A 16,983-nucleotide genomic window follows, 5' to 3' on the forward strand; every position below is an offset into this window, starting at 1 on the left:
TTAATAAATAGTAATAAATGTAATAAATGTTAGTTAATGCATTAACTATTGTTAACAAATGACACCTTACTGTAAAGTGTTACCAGTGTTGCAAGATCAGCAGTTTCTCACGGAATTGAGCTACTTTCATACTGTTGCTGCAGGGTTTGAAGCGACCCCAGTAGCATAATATTTGACCCTGGAATGCTAATTTTACCAGAGGAACCCCACCAAAAACGTGCATTTTACTTTCTGGAATGCACATTTTTACCAGGGGAGCCCCCACAAAATGCGATTGGGCTACTTTTTGGCTAGTTTTGAGTAGCAATTGGGCGGGTTTGTTGTGAGTGTTACCCATATTTTTTTACTTTTTTGTTACTTTATTATTTATATGTCACTTTACCTCCATAAACACACATTTGTTGTGCTGTTCCCTCTTTTTCCTATTCCCTCTTTGTGATTCTAGCACTTTGTATTGCATTATTTCCACAGTTCCTATATGACGTTTGGCATGTGAAACGTATTAGTCATATTTTTATTCATAAATTAAAACTTCTTACATCCAAAATACTGAATCACACACAGGCAGTAAAACTGATTAAAGCAAAATTGTTTTAATGGTAACAGACTTCTGAAATACACTGAGAAGTACAACTGAATCAATTCACAGTTTTTTATCTCCCATATATATTGTACTTGTGTAGTATTCTAATGTTTCATGCTGTCCAAAAAGAGTTGATTTGGTTTTTGTATTTTTACTACCTTTTTATTTTTCTGTTGCAAATGTAGACTAATATTGGGGATGTACCGAAAAGACTGACAAAATTGAATTCTAGGGCGAATGTGGATTACCGAACATGGTTTTTCATGTATTTTGCCATTTTTTTCACCACTGTATAAATTAAATAGACAAAATGTGCTTTTGCAGTTTTGTGTTGCTTTTCAAAAGAAAAATTAAATTACAAAACAACAATTTAAAAATATTTACTTAACACTGAACATCTTTAACATTCTAGTAGACGGTATAGCCTACCAACAAAGCACAGTTTAACTTCAAATTAATAAGTTAGTACAATAATATTATTTGCCATTTTTAAGACCCCCTTCTTCAATCAGGCATGTGTTTTTACTGTACAAATTAATGCAGCTTTGCTGAACAAAGAAGAATGTTATAATAAATGTATTAATAGAGCTGTTGTATTGATTGTTATCATTATTTTTGTCTTACTTTTTTTGGCGGAAACACTCAAGAAGATCTCAGTACTACTTTTTACTGACAGCAGCAGATTTATGAATTATTCGCATTAGGCTTTTTAAGTGCAGATTATCCTCGCTTTGGACTTTAAACCCTAGCTAACAAACTCGTGCAGAGCTGTCAGAATACATACAATCTGTGCGTGTATTACAGAAAATTGTTATTTTTCTCAACAAAGAAGCAGGCCTTAGTGTGCTTTGATAGGTGCGAGGGTTGGCAGCGGGGTTGGGGCAGTGGATGGGGTAGCAGGTGGCCTTGGCACACGGACAGGGGCTGGAGCTCTGTAGAAAAGGGTATTCAGCAGCTCATAGAAGGGGTCGGGTTTTGGAGAATGCTGACACAGATTTGAGTAAAAGAGACATAAAGTCACATACAGTCATACAAGCAGCTAAAACATTATCTTGAATTTTACATTACATTTTGGACTAACCTCACACTCCGAAATGGATAATGAGTGAGCCACACTCTGTTGAACTTCAGCCTAATAAAAAAAATAATAATAATCATTGTTATCATTCTAACAGTATTTATATGCAACTATAACTGTGTAAAAAAAAAAAATTAAAAAGATTTAGCTTTTGAAACCTACCTGGAAAGCCAGACCGAGAAGACATGCAAATAAGATAATTGTCTTCATGTTTCTGTCAAAGACTCTCCAATGATCCTCCAAAGCAGCAGAAAAAATACTCTTAGGAAGAATATTTATTGCTCTGATGCCTAGAAATATAATAATAATTTAAACAGCTTGAAAATGTAAAAATATAAATAGATATCACACCCCTCTGTTATGTTGATGCCTAATTTGTTGTCTGCTGTTGCTAAATTCACTAGGTGGGCTTAAGGCAACAAATTAGTACAATCCCTCCTATACATGACACTCCTCTGTGGCTTTTCTTTAGTCTGTCTGACTAATATTGCAATAGAGAAAGAATTAGAAGAAAGTCTATATACTTACGTCTCTTTGAAGAAAGAACTTTGTAATGTTATGAAATGCTTGTACGGGCTACGACATACCGTTATATTTTGACCACCTTAAGTGACTTCAGCTTCTCTAAAAATTGATTAGTCCATGTTCAAAACAAATGATCCACAGCAACAGTGACAATTGCTTAACACCTACCATTTATAAAGAGAGAAGCACGACCAATGTGACACAGCTGGAAACAGGGACAAACTCTGAGAGGGCAAAGTCTTTGATTTTGGGGAAACACTCAGTTATAATTTAACTTGAACTAAAGGTTGACTTGTATTTATTTATTATTCTTTAAAAGCAATGTTGTTTCTAGTGGCATTATTATGTGTTGTGGTGGCGGCTCAAGTGAGTAGTAAAATTCTGACAGATATATCAGTATATCAGTGTATATTGGTGGAGTTTTACAGTGTTTTGCATCTTTTTTATATTAGCCCAATGACAGAGACCACTGGAATCAAGTCCCAGTGAATGGAGACAAATATTTCTCAGGTTCAGATGAAGGAGTAAAAGTACCTCCAATCAGACCCAGATGGGAGCAGAATTCTGGACGTCCAGTTTTTGTAAGTCATTCAACTTTATGCATAACTCTAAAATTATTGAAGGTAGTTTTACTTCAAAATGTCAACTGACACTCACTACAGCCAGATCTAGTGGGCCCATATCCAGATGGACCTGAGCAACACGCACAAGATCCTAAGGGCTCTCCATTTGGACAAGATCCAGCATTCCCTGGAGGAGACAGGGTGAGCAACATTTTCATTAGTTTTTATGATGTTTGCAATCATTATGCAGTACAATAAACATTAGTTTTATCTTCTGCTGTTCACAGAGGAGCGAACAAGGGCATAGATGGGGAGGAGCCGGAAAACCACAGAGGATCGGCAGAGCTGGTAAACCATCTTACAAAGTAAGTTAGACATGAAAACAATGTGCCATTGCCCTCATCCTGGGACAAATATAATAACACTACCAGTCAAGATTTTTTATGTTTTTAAGTGTCTTGTGCTCACCAAGCCTGCATTTATTTGACCCAAAGTACAGCAATGAAATAAAATAACTGTCTTCTATATTAATATATTTTAAAATGTAATTTATTCCTGTGATTTCAAAGCTGAATTTTTAGCATCATTACTCCGCTCGCATGATCTTTCGGAAATCATTGTAATATTCTGATTTGCTCCTCAAAAAACATTTATTTCTATTATTATGTTGAAATCAGCTGGGTGCATTTTTTCAGGTTTCTTTGATGAATAGAAAGTTAAGCAGAACAGCATTTGTCTGAAATAGAAATCGTTTGTAATATTAGAAATGCCTTTATCATCACTTTTGATCAATTTAAAGCATCCTTACTAAATAAAATTATTAATCTCAATCATTTAATTGATAATAATAATAAATGTTTCTTGAACAGCAAATCAGCATATTAGAATGATTTCTGAAGGATCATGTGACACTGAAGGAGTAATAATGCTGAAAATGTAGATTTGATCAAAGGAATAAATTACATTTCAACATATTTAAATAGAAAGCAGTTATTTTAAATAGAAAAATATTTCACAAAATTACTGATTTTGCAGTATTTTGGATCAAATAAATGCAGGCTTGGTGAGCAGAAGGGACTTTTGAGTGGTAGTGTACTTATTATTATTAATGTGGAAAAACAGAATATTTTCTGAAATATGAAAATGAATTATTAATGTTGGTAAATCGCTTCAGCTGGATAGGATGCCGACACACCAAACCCAAGCTCCAATAGGTAGAGAGAATCAAATGAATCCAGTCTTTGGAAAACCTCTGAGTCCCAACATGATTGTAAGCTCATACTGCTTATATTAATATGCACTTCTCATGATTTCATTCATAGTATAAACTGTGTTTTAAGTTCAGTTGTTATAGGTTGTGTAAAGATTTATGAGTTTACTTTGATTCATGTTCTAGGACAACAGGCAGTTCATACCAATCTTCAAGGTAAGATGTTCAAGATTCAGCAGAAATCATTAGATGCTATAAACTGAAAGTCTCTAATGTGTGATTAATATTTTTATTCACTTGGATCAACATACTGTAGGCAGACAATGTCACTCTGCAGGTGAGAGAAGTGTTGTTTTGCACCCAGAAATATGTGACCCTGGACCACAAAACCAGTCTTAAGTCGCTGGGGTATATTTGTAGCAATAGCCAAAAATACATTGCATGGGTAAAAATTTTTGATTTTTCTTTTATGCCAAAAATCATTAAGAAATTAAGTAAAGTTCATGTTCCATGAAGATTTTTTGTAAAATTCATACTGTAAACATATCAAAATGTAATTTTTGATTTGTAATATGCATTGTTAAGAACCTAATTTGGACAACTTTAAAGGTGATTTTCTCAGTCTTTTTGATTTTTTTTGCATCCTCAGATTTCTGATTTCAAATAGATGTATCTCAGCCAAATATTGTCCTATCCTAACAAACCATACATCAATAGAAAGCTTATTTATTGAGCTTACATATGATGTATAAATCTCAGTTTTGTCAAATTTAACCTTATGACTGGTTTTGTGGTCCAGGGTCACATATATCAATATAATATAATATAATATAATATAATATAATATAATATAATATAATATAATATAATATAATATAATATAATATAATATAATAATATAATATAATATAATATAATATAATATAATATAATATAATATAATATAATATAATATATATAAAAAATATGTTCTTTCTTTAACAGAATATTAGTGCTTTCCATCTAAAGGAGGTAATGCCACTAAATTGGTGAAATTTACATTAATCAAGCCACCATACTGTATTTCAAGATACGAAAATACAATAAAATAGAAGACAAAATCTGAATTATTTTTTGCTTTTGTTTCCAGGGAGAGAATGTGTTCCTCTTACCCGAAGTAAGTGAATGAAACTGTCAAGTAAAGATAGTACTTTGCTATTAGTTTTACATTTGCAATATTTACAAAAAACATTGCATACTTTAATTTTAAGTATTGACCAGATAATGAAATGGACAATGTACTTTCTTTCCATCCAGGGTAAAGGGCAGATGCAGCCACCGAAAAAGGTAATAACGTCTTAGATCTTATTTTAATAAATCAATCTTATAGATATAATGTTTAGTGTTGAAAAATGTTAAACTTTTGTAACTTAATTACAGGGTGGAGTGAATAGACCTCAGGAAATGGGGGTAAGGTTGTTGTTTAATATTGTAAAACAAGTTCCATATAATTTCACTGTTGTGTAATTAATTTATTTGTTATCACTTTTAGCATGGTCTGGGTTTCTCCACCTATGGCCCCCAGGTAACAGGCACTAAGATGAACATATAAAAAAAGATAACATGAAAAAATAACATCAACAGTACTTTTAAATTCATGTTAATCAAATCTGTAAATATGCTTTCTATATCTAACAGCCTTATGTGAAGCTCATCTACAACCCAACTGCAACGGTAAGTCTTATCACCTTCATCTGTACTTTATGAATAACCTTGCATATCACTAAATATTGTCTGTTGTATATCTGCTCCCCACAGCAAAAAATCTCATTTGAATATGGCATTACACAACTTGTAAGTAATCTGGAACATGTCTAATATCACATCAGTTACATTATACAGTAGTCAACATTTGAAGTACATCAAAACCTTTCATCAAAGTTGTCCTAAAACCAAAACAATACCCTTTCCGACAACTTTTTTGATCCATTTCACATGTGGACAAGTTCTCTTTTTTGTTTCAATGTATTTTTTCCTGATCTTTTAAATGTCCTGGTTGTCTTTGCAGCTCCCTGCATTCATGAAGGTCAGTATTTTGGTCCTTGAGTTAAGAGTAACTGCTGAAATATTGAAATATTGAAATATTTGAGTATACATTTTAGATTCTCTTAGTATATTCATTTACTCAACATTGCTTTTGACTCGGATTCTCTAGGCGGAGTCTGAAAGTGATCGTGGGACAAACTAGGAAAGAACCTTGAACAATAATCACACTGGTAAAGCAGATTGCTGTACCTACAATAAAAAAAAAATCTGGCTTTGATTTTGGCTTCATAACCTCTTTTTCTTTTTCCACAGGTGAACATCCAGCTATTATATAATTCAGCAATAATAATTAAATGTATAATATAGATTTTGCTTATTAATGAAGATTTATGGTTGTTCACTCTTAGTTTGCTGAATTTTGTTCTTTAATCATTACTGTTGAGAATCTGTTCAATAAAATATTTCAGCATCAACATTGTTGACTTTGATCATTTTGTCATTGAAGTGTGGTGATGTATTAGTTAAGTTTCAGTAAGAGTACAAAAACATATTTTCAACATGAAGAAAATCACTTTAGACAAAATGAATAGAGCATTTATTTATTTATTTGGTAACATATGTATATCCAAATTGAACCAAAATCTCTCCTGTGATGGGTCTCCATAGTGGCATATCTGGAAAACAAACAACAAATGCACATTCTGATCAATTCATTGGTATGATATCCTATTATAAAATACAATTTAGAAAATGTTTAATACCTTTTTAATAATGAAATCTTCAGAGCCTATGGCTCAAACAATGGGAACCCAGGATGCCCCTGTCAGAGACAGGATTGGTTAATAAACTGTCTACAGATTCTACAGTAAATAGTCAGCCTAGCCATGTTTGTCATGTTTTGTTATTAACAACATGTTAACAAAAGAGAACTTCTGAAAACACCTCTCCAGTTCCAGGTCCGGGCCGATCACCACGGTAATCAGGAGCAGACGTTACCTTACCCCTGTTCTGAAAAATGTGAAAAAAATTGTCTAAGAAAACACAAGACTACATCAGAGCACAATGCAATTCATTTAATCGAATGTAACAATTTAATATTAAACATGTATTAACTATTCATTAAAATAATTATGTATTCAATATTTCAAATATATTACAGATTTTTTAGATGTTTCGAACAAAAATGCAAGTTCATTGTTTCCTTCATTGAGGTAATACGCTTTTATTAACCATTTATCTTTGTAAAAATCACATTATTGTCTAATTACTTAATTAAAAGCAGAAGAAAATGTGAGAAAAAGGCTTTACAATACCTGGATTGGTTGTACTGGTTGCATTGGTTGCATTGGTTGTACTGGTTGCATTGGTTGCATTGGTTGCACTGGCTGCATTGGTTGCATGTTATCCTGACCTTGAACACTTGGGCCAGTGTTCTGGTTGGGTGTCAGCCTTACAGGAGTGTTCCTCAGAGGATATAGATTGGTCAGGAAGAATGGAAAGCCCTAAAAACAAAATACAACTTTTTTTACTCTCCAGAAAAATCTGTGAGAATAATTCAACAAAAAATAAATCAATAAATCCATGAGTGCATGATGTTTCCTTTGAAGTCTGTCTGTACCGGGGGAAAGTTCTGTGCTGGTAAGCCGTTGTTGGGCAGGATGCCAGGAATAGGCTGCTCCTGCTGCAACGGAGGAAACTGTGCTGGGTTCAGCGGGTTTATCTGAGGAGGCAGGAAGGGTCCCTGCATCGCAGGGTTAAAGTTCAGCACCTGTGGCGGCTGCTGCTGGATAAGGAAGGGAGGGAAAAATGGATTTCCCTAAGGAGAAAGAAAGCAGATATGCACAATAGCTCATTAGATACCGGCAGAACACCATATTAGGATAACAGTTCATTTCTTGTTTCAGGGTAAATGTTCAAGCTATCATCATATTCATTTTTTAAGTAACTGGAATCAGAAATACCTGTGCTGGACCCAAACCCATACCAGCCAGAGTGAGTCCGTTGAAACGCAAAACCTACAAAGAAGGAAAAAGAGACAGTTGTGAGCATCTGTAAAAAAAATAAAATAAAATAAAATAAAAAACAACAACAACAACAACAATGCACACTAAAGTTTGGGATCAGTTTTTTATTATATGTATTTATCTACCTTATTGTACGTTTTATGGGTCTGGCTTTCGGTCTCATCCAGGTCCAGCTATTTTTAGCTGTACAAAACAGCTCGTTTTGCTGCTTGATATTGCAAATATGTGTGTGTTACCATATAATTTTATGTATTATCTTAATATCTTAAACTCTTGCATATATATATACATATAAATATATAATATATATATATATATATATATATATATAATATATCATTTAATTTTTTTTTTTTTTTTTTAAGGGGAGACACTGCAGGCAAAAACACTGTTTTTTCATGCACTTGTCAAGTTTGAGATTTTGGACATCTTTCATAAAGTGTTTTTTCAGACTATTGGAAAGAAAACACCCAAAAGACACTGCTGTTAAGTGTTTCTTTTTATAGTATTTTATCTATTTGTGCCAATAGTTTTCTTAAGATGAGTTTTTTCCCCTACAATCTCCTCTCAGTAGCACTTACACACAACAAACTTTACATTTATATTCCAGTCTATATCCTAAAAGTTTTTACAGAGGGATTTTTTCATATATAATTTGCTTGATTATATACATTTTATTTCACCCCCCAAATTAAAAATACATTGTTTTCTGTTTGTTTTCTGTATTTTCTGAACTATGGAGAGACATAATTTGATTCCCAAAATGCCCTCTGTGAAAACATTTGACTCTAATATGTCAAAAAAATTAAATAAGAATTCTGAAACTGACTTCATCCAGTGTTTAGATTTTTGAACTGGAAATGTATGCAAATTAGTGCATATTTCATTAAATAATGAATAATTTGCATAACATTTTAGAAAACTTGTATTACAAAAAAAATGTTGGCAATTATCAATGTAATCAATCAACTGGGCAAGTAAGGCGATAATTATTAGTTATTTTTTTTACCTTATTCACCTGCAGTGTCTCGCCTTAAGTAAAGGTATTGGTAAATACGCAAACGACTTGTATTTTAAATAAATGCTGTTCTTGTAAACTTTCTGAAATATTAAAATAGCATTATTAATAATTATTTGTATTATTACTGTGTTATTACTGTGTATTATTTACTTATTTATTTTTACTATGTTTTTTTATCAAATAAATGTCTTGGTGAGCAAAAGAATCTTTTTTTTTTTTTTGAACAATTTATTTATTAAGATTTCGTACAACACTTCAAGGTCAATGCAATCAATTGAGCAAAAGAATCTTTTAAAAAATCTTACTGAACCTAAACTTTTAAATGATAGCATTTAATATATATTTCATTTGTAATTCATGTCAAAATGCATAGGAAACATACCTCATTACTGTTACTTGCAATTATTCCAATCTGTGGCTGGTAGATCTGAGAAACACAAACAGTTTTGTTACTATACATTCAAACTGAAAACATTAATTTATTAGAGGACACTTACAGGAACACAAGTGCAAATGCTGAGAAGACCAGCCATGGAAAAGATGGCCTGAAACTTCATCTTGGTAATCTGTGGATAAAAAAAAAAAATCAATAAGAATGAACATAAACTAACTTAAAAAACACATAAGACAAAGTTCTTAGAAATAAAATATTCATATATATTTTTAAAAGACTCCTTACTGGTACTGTCTATACAGTATGTACTACAAATAATCAATAAATGCTCAATATAAGCAGAATATTAGAGAAAATTAAAGTACACTCAAGGCAGAGCAGAAGTGCAAACTATTAGTGTCTTTTCTCCTTTGCTTTTAAACTGGTGCTTGCCCTCTTTTAATATCAGGTTGCTGTGGTTGTGACACATATATGGTGTGTCATGTGTCTCAATTTGTTCATACCGTGTCATATATAGACGTATCATTATGGTCAAATAAGCTGCTAATTGCTTTCAGCAATTTATTGTCTGGATTTGATTATGCACATTATGTGTGTTTTGATCAAATAAGAATTATCATTATTATTAACTCATTAAAAACATTTAATGCTTAACATATAGAACAGATGCACCAGTGCTTTAGATCAGAACTGAGCTTCCTCACAGACTAACACACAGGTTGAATGAACAGCTGTTTGCTCTGTGAGGTAAGGAGACAAATTATTGTCTGGCTGAGAATGAATAAACAAGATTGGATCATTCTCCTCAAAACAATAATTATGGAAATTAGTGTGGTCATCTCCACTTAGTAATTACACGATTTAGGGGCTGAGTATTCCAGACAGAAGAACCAGACTGAAATAGCTTGTGTTTCCTCAGCTGTATAGTGACCTTTCTCGTTTCTAAAAAAGTCCAGTAGGTGGCATTATAAATCAATCAGAAAAAAATCTCACTATTTAATGCCTGTTTTGGAGTATACTTTATTATTTAGAAATAGCCTGTGTATGTTTGGGTTTAATAAATACTAATATATAAAAATAATAAAATAATAATAAAAAAATAAATAGGCAAAGGCAAAGTCTTTAATATAATCCACACAGGTAAATCCATAGAGAGGGTAGTAAACACACCTATGTATTGACGAGATCGGACAATCAAACACAAAACTGAACCAACTAATTAAGGGATGCTAATGATACAAGGACAGGTGTGGATGATTAACTAATAACCACACATGTGGAGGACAGGAACAGGAAGGACCAAATATGGGCACATGAGGGAAAAACCAACATAAACAGTCCAAAGGTGTGTGACAGTCGTTGATTTTTAATGTTTTTTAAATAATTCATCAAGGCTGGATTTACTTGCTTAAAATACAGAAAAAACGTAATATTGTGAAATATTATTAGAGTTTAAAATAATGGTTTTCTATTTTAATATATTTTCAGTATCACATGATCCTTCAGAAATCATTCTAATGCTGTAATGCTGAAATCATTCTATCATACTGATTTATTACTTTTATTATCAATGTTGGAAATCTGTGATTTTTTTTTCAGGATTCTTGTATGAATAAAAAGTCTAAAAGAACAGCATTTATTCAAAATAGAAATCTTTTCTAACAATAGTCTTTGCTAGCACTTTTTATTAATTTAACACATTCGTGATTAATAAAAGTATTGATTTATTTTTAAAAAATAGAAAGAATAACAACTTACTGACCATAAACTTTTAAATGGTAGTGTATAATGTTACACAAGCATTCTATTTTAAATAAATGCTGTTGTTTTTAACTTTTTAGCTATTAAAAATGCTGAAAAAAAGTATTACAGGTTTCAACAAAATATTAAGCAGCACTGTTTTCAACACTGATAATAAATCAGCATATTAGAATGATTTCTGAAGGATCGTGTGACACTGAAGACTGAAGTAATGATGTTGAAAATTCAGATTTGCATCACAGGAATAAATTGAGCATCTTATTATTGTCTGTGTCTGTGTAACTTTTGATGATTTGTGACTTTTTCTGTCCTGATGCCATTTTGTGGTAGGCTAGTCTTTTCTGTAACAACCAAAGTTTCAACATGCCTTTAGTGTGAATCATAATAATTGTTATGGATTTCTTTAAGTAGAAGTCCATGTGAACCAGCAGCCACGTCAGAAATTAGCATTGTCAGAAACTGACGACAAATTAGGTACAGGGAATACAAAAACTATGGATTAAATAAGTATTTTTAAAAGGATGATGAGGATGATCATCTTAATTGTAATATTGCTAATATTAATTGTAAGATTATATTGTTACATTTCATAAAATTCTTAAGTAATTACAAAGCGGAAATGCCATTTCCTTATTTTCTTTCTTTCTTTTTCTTTTTCTTTTTCTTTCTAAAAATGTTTCACACTGTTGCCAGTAGATGGCAATATAACACAATACTTAACTTTCAAAAAGTGTGAGGTAGGGCTCGCTGCAGCCTGCGGTGGACATCCAACCCCGCCCACATCCAAGTGTGACGCCAGACGCCGCGCCCATGTTCAAACACGTCACACATCCAACATATTAAATAGTATTAACACATATTAAAATAGTGATAATATGATTAGCAATGTTCACATTTGTGGACATATCTTTAGAGAATTAGATGAAAATGAAAATATGCTAAGTGTTACTTTTACAATAACAAAACTTACTTGTCCGTCTAAATCTGATCTTGTCTAAGCTATGTCAAAATCGATTATAATAAACGTGAATTTATGTCATTACACAAACAAATAGGGTAGGGTTTAAATGTTTTATTACCAATTACCATTTTCCTAACTTTAATCAACCAAAGCAAGCGTTTTACCGGCTGTTCGAATGTAATTAGTTCCATATGAAAGGTGACCTAGGTTTAATTTGTATTATACATCCCCGATACAACATACTTCCGCCATTCTTGCACATGCGTACAACATCGGGATTCTTTTTTTTTTTTTTTAAGAATAATTGGACATTACAAAAATATTGAAATAGAAATCCAGATACACAAAATACAAGCCTAATCTGTTTACAGTAATACAATATGTAATATGTAATAAGATAAAATTAAAATAATAATAATAATAAAATAAAAAATAAACTAATACCATGGAGAGAAAAAAATAAATAAATAAACGTATAAATAAAAAGTAAATAAATAAACAAAAATTAAATTAAAACCTAGAAACAACTAAACAATAGTTCAAATTTTCTTCCTTTTCCCTTACATATACAAAAATTATATTGTGGAAGCATAACCAGAAAAAAAGTTCTCCGTGAAATGTAACAACAAATGTATTCATTTGTTTTAAAGACTTTTCAAAACTTCTATTTCTGATAAAAATAAATTACATTTTGGTATGCATTTAGCAAATTTCTGTTTATGAATATAATATTTGCCTTGCAAAATGTAAAAGTTAACAACATACTCAATCATTTTACTTTTATGAGAATAAGTACAGATAACATCTTTTAAAGAAAGCATATAATTAACATTTCTTTGCAGAAATAGAAAGGTGCTAACATCAGACCAAAAACTAAGAGACAATTCACAATGATAAAACAAATGACACAAGTCTTCCTCATGTGTGTTACAAAACTGCAGGTATTATCAATGTCCATGAATTTAGAAAGAGCTACTTTACATGGATAAATTTCGTGAAGTATTTTGAAATGCACCGCTTTAAGGCTACCGATGGGGAGGGGAGTCACACGGTGACGCATTGATGTGGGCGTGGTGTCTGACGTCACACATGGATGTGGGCGGGGTTGGATGTCCACCGCAGGCTGCAGCGAGCCCTACTTGGAAAGTGTGGCCAGTGAAAATAGAAGATAAAAATACTCACAGTTGCAACAAACTAGTGACTTTTATTCGGTATTCAATATAAACGTGTGTTACAAATGTTGACAATTTTTCAGTATAAAGCAAAGCATTAGGCATTTTACTTAAGTACATTCTACTCATCAGAAATGATTCTGTAACATTTTAAACAAAAAATGACATTTATTGCAGAGAAGAGAAGATCTCTTGAAAGTATCTGTAAAAAGAAAAAGCTCAGTCAGAAAGAGTATTAGTTGTACATTAAAAACAATGTGCAACTCTCAACACATGTATAAAACACACCTAAGCTATTTATGCTTCACTCAGATTTACCCAACAGGATTTCCAGACACAGCAGGGTTGATCTGAGCTGGCATCTGTAGTATGCAGATGATAAATTATATTACAGTGCAGGGTACCTCTCATTAGATTTCAGAAGAATACAAAATTATTTTTTCTACAAACCTGGGTGATTGTGAGAGGTGGTCTTGTAGTGGTCCTTCTGAGGAAGGAGCGCTGAGAAGAATGATTTACCACAGTTAGAAACGTGAATGGTGGAAATTCTGCCTTTTAAAATATTGAATAAACTATGGTTTTGCCTACAATTGCGTCATGAAACTTACTTTAAATCTAGTCAGTGAGCCTGGTGCTACAGCTTGATTATTTCCAGCAGGGCCTTGTCCAGCCTGAAAGCATTAAAAATGAATTTTATGAACATATTTATAGTTCATATATATAATTTATAGCATTCGAATAATACTAGCAACTAGAAAAGTTGTTTTGTACCGCAACTTGCTGCTGAGGAGGGATCATGGCTGGTTGATTCTGAGGCCCACCAATGTAATATGGCAAAGCCTGTTGATCAAAACAGTCCAAAACAACCCAAAATGACATTCATTTATACAGAAATGATTGCATATTGTTACACAAACATTGTGAATGAAAATTAACAAATACCCCATTAGGCAAAGTGAAAGGGTAAGCCAACTGAGGTCCGATGTTGGGGGGGCCGTAAGGAACTGGGGCCACAGGTGGCTGCTGAAGCACATATGGAGGAAAAGCAGCTGCAGGGAGAATCTGTGTGGGACATTATCTTTCAGTGGGATATACAAAGTGCTTAAAGGAATAGTTCACCAAAAAATGAAAATTTGCTGACAATGTATTCACCCTCAGGCCATCCAAGATGTACTGTAGATGAATTTGTCACTTCATCTGAACAGATTTGGATAAATTTAGCAATACCTGACTTGCTCACCAACGGATCCTCTGCAGTGAATGGGTGCCGTCAAAATGAGAGTTCAAACTGCTGATAAAAACATCACAATATCCACAAGTAATCAACTCCTGTCTATGTCTTGTGCAGTGAAAAGTGAAAAGACTCTCATTCTGACGGCACCCATTCACTGCAGGGGATCTATTGGAGAGCAAGTGATGAAATGTTACATTTCTCCAAATCAGGTCAGATGACGAAACAAACTCTTTCGCATCTTGGATCGTCTGAGTAAATTTTCAGCAAATTTTAATTGATGGCTGAAATGTTCTTTTAATTGGTCAATCTTCAGTTCCTACCATAACAGCAGGACCACCAGAAAGCACAGGTGGGTTCGGACCACCCACCAGCAGAGGGTTAACTCCATTTACACCAGTAACCAGACCACCATTCAATCCGTTGATTAGACGCAGCTTCTAAAAATAAGAGCAGCTTGAAGTGCCAGTGTTAACAAAAGTAACTCAGAAAATGTTGATGATATGAGTGATCTTACCTTAGCTGAGGTGATCTAAAAGAGAAGGAAGTATCAAAGTGATCAAAGAAGCATTTATAAATGAACTGATAAATCAAGTAAGTAGAAATCAATGTACTTACATCAGCAATTATGGTCAGAACCATAAAGGTTATAACAAAGTTCTTCATCTTGCAATCTGAAAGATAGCATATTTCAAATTGCATAAACCAAGGTATTCTATAATAAGATTTATTCTCTTCTGTCTCAGTAGCAAAAATGTTTCTGGCACCCACCTGATTCTCTCTCCAGTGGTTTGCTCTGCAATGCACAGTACAGTATAGATCTCTGAAGCTTTTTATTGAGCTGAATGATCTTGTTCAGCCAATTGGAGTTCAACACTAATCCAGCTGTGTTTATCAGCAGGGTATTAGGAAGCATTAGTTACGTTAGGGTTTTGTTATGCAGATATTTTCAAGTTTACCACAAAGACGTCTTTTGGCAGAATTTGTGGTCATTTGAGTTTTTAAGTTCTCAGAGTGACTAAACATACATAGATGTACACAAATCATAAGTCACATGACATCATGTTTCCTGCAGCCTGCACAGACACATAAACAGAGATGTGGTCTCAGCTGTAGTTTTGCTCATGACCTCTATGAAAACATGGTGTGCATTATAATCTCCTGTTCTGAATTTCTTAGGTCTTAGATCATTTGCATGGTCATGTGTCAACAAATAGCCCTATAGGCCATGATGCCACAAAAGCAGTCAAAACTGAAAAACTGTAATGTGGCCTTGATTGTGATGTCTGGAATTTCTACTTAAAGGGGTCATCGGATGCAAAACTTACTTTTACATGTTGTTTGAACATAAATGTGTGTTGGCAGTGTGTGTACACAACCACCCTTTTAATGATAAAAATCCACCCAGTGGTATTTTTTAATCTTTATAAATATACAATTTTCCAAATCAAGTCATTCTCATGAATGAATGAATCTTTGCAAATCGTCTTTTCTAATAATGTGCTAGTTAGCAAGTTTCATGGCTAAATGCAGCTAAAGTTTACAGTCTGCTCATCATCAGATTTAAAGAGCAATGCAACAAATTAGCTCACTTTGAAAAGGGCTGATTTTGACAAGGTAAAAAAGGTGTTGTAACCAAAGTATGTTATAGACTTTTCATTGAGATCCTGAAGAATCATATTAATTGGCATCTGATGAGTTGAAAAGACATCTATATATTTGACATTTGTGTGTCACACAAATGACACACGGTTTAAGAACAAAATCTATTCTGTATAATCAATGCTGTAAATCCATGTTAATGTCTGATTTTATTACTTAAGAATCTAAAATAGTTCAGATTTACATAAATTTTTGGTCATGACTGAATTTTACTGGGTTTCACAGACTTTTGGTAACTTTACTATCATTTTAAAATGTGGGAAACAGTAGTAACAATACAATAAATAAAATGAGTATGTAAGTCTTAACTTTAAACTTCATGGTGAACCATTTATGTACATGTGTGGAATTAGAACAGATCATAACCACACAATGTCTGATTTTGTCATATTTCTTTAAAAAAACATATAGCAATATACCACACATTCATATATTATGGCTTTTGATCACAAAAGTTTATAAAATACACAAACATTCAAAGATACATTGTCAAACATTTTATTAAACTACAACAAAATTTATAAAGGTAAAGCTTATGAACAATATAAAAAAGTGCAAAATATCAGTGCATCAAGAGGAAGTGCAAAGACTAGGCTTCTCAGGTCTTAGATGACATTTCAAAGCATACTTCCAGAAGATGAAAAGGTATATTAAAAAGTGCAATGCATCAAAGCGTAGCAAGAGAAAGTGCAGAGTAATGCTTAATAAGAAGCATCACACTAAAAGAGGTGGGCTTCCAGCATAAACACATCACAATTCTGTCAGGACCATTT

At 32.8% G+C, this 16,983-nt stretch overlaps 3 protein-coding genes across 3 annotated transcripts; 1 reads left to right on the forward strand and 2 right to left on the reverse strand.

Moving 5' to 3' along the window:
* The first annotated feature begins 2,507 nt into the window (after positions 1-2,507).
* On the forward strand, positions 2,508-6,186 carry LOC141336850 (uncharacterized). The gene is made up of 15 exons (XM_073842578.1): positions 2,508-2,552; positions 2,639-2,767; positions 2,849-2,950; positions 3,037-3,114; positions 3,924-4,019; positions 4,146-4,175; positions 4,276-4,296; positions 4,944-4,970; positions 5,089-5,115; positions 5,256-5,285; positions 5,379-5,408; positions 5,491-5,523; positions 5,637-5,672; positions 6,007-6,024; positions 6,154-6,186. Exons 1-15 carry the CDS (start codon positions 2,508-2,510, stop codon positions 6,184-6,186), a joined length of 735 nt encoding a protein of 244 aa, XP_073698679.1.
* A 381-nt stretch (positions 6,187-6,567) lies between these two features.
* Positions 6,568-9,586, reverse strand: odam (odontogenic, ameloblast associated). The gene is made up of 8 exons (XM_073841561.1): positions 9,527-9,586; positions 9,412-9,456; positions 7,946-7,999; positions 7,603-7,800; positions 7,313-7,486; positions 6,927-6,992; positions 6,746-6,804; positions 6,568-6,658 (listed from the first exon to the last, which is right to left on the reverse strand). The coding sequence occupies exons 1-7, from the start codon at positions 9,584-9,586 to the stop codon at positions 6,772-6,774; spliced, it is 630 nt and encodes a 209-aa protein (XP_073697662.1). The 3' UTR covers positions 6,568-6,658; positions 6,746-6,771.
* A 4,045-nt stretch (positions 9,587-13,631) lies between these two features.
* Positions 13,632-15,214, reverse strand: scpp9 (secretory calcium-binding phosphoprotein 9). The gene is given in 8 exon segments (XM_073842218.1): positions 13,632-13,679; positions 13,768-13,818; positions 13,926-13,988; positions 14,089-14,157; positions 14,260-14,384; positions 14,853-14,988; positions 15,066-15,080; positions 15,167-15,214. Coding segments are annotated over 8 exon segments (555 nt in total).
* Positions 15,215-16,983: the final 1,769 nt, after the last annotated feature.

Source organism: Garra rufa, chromosome 6, assembly GCF_049309525.1.
Source record: "Garra rufa chromosome 6, GarRuf1.0, whole genome shotgun sequence".
Taxonomy (NCBI): Eukaryota; Metazoa; Chordata; class Actinopteri; order Cypriniformes; family Cyprinidae; genus Garra; species Garra rufa.

Bases quoted from the DNA above. Each gene is read 5' to 3' on its own strand.
- odam (XM_073841561.1), bottom strand. From the start codon at position 9,586: ATGAAGTTTCAGGCCATCTTTTCCATGGCTGGTCTTCTCAGCATTTGC. The intron at 9,457-9,526 runs GTAAGTGTCCTC...TGTGTTTCTCAG, and splicing joins GCATTTGCACTTGTGTTCCT to ATCTACCAGCCACAGATTGG. The intron at 6,805-6,926 runs GTGTTTTCAGAA...TGTCTCTGACAG, and splicing joins CCGGACCTGGAACTGGAGAG to GGGCATCCTGGGTTCCCATT.
- LOC141336850 (XM_073842578.1), top strand. From the start codon at position 2,508: ATGTTGTTTCTAGTGGCATTATTATGTGTTGTGGTGGCGGCTCAA. The intron at 4,297-4,943 runs GTGAGAGAAGTG...TTTCTTTAACAG, and splicing joins CAGACAATGTCACTCTGCAG to AATATTAGTGCTTTCCATCT. The intron at 5,524-5,636 runs GTAACAGGCACT...TATATCTAACAG, and splicing joins TCTCCACCTATGGCCCCCAG to CCTTATGTGAAGCTCATCTA.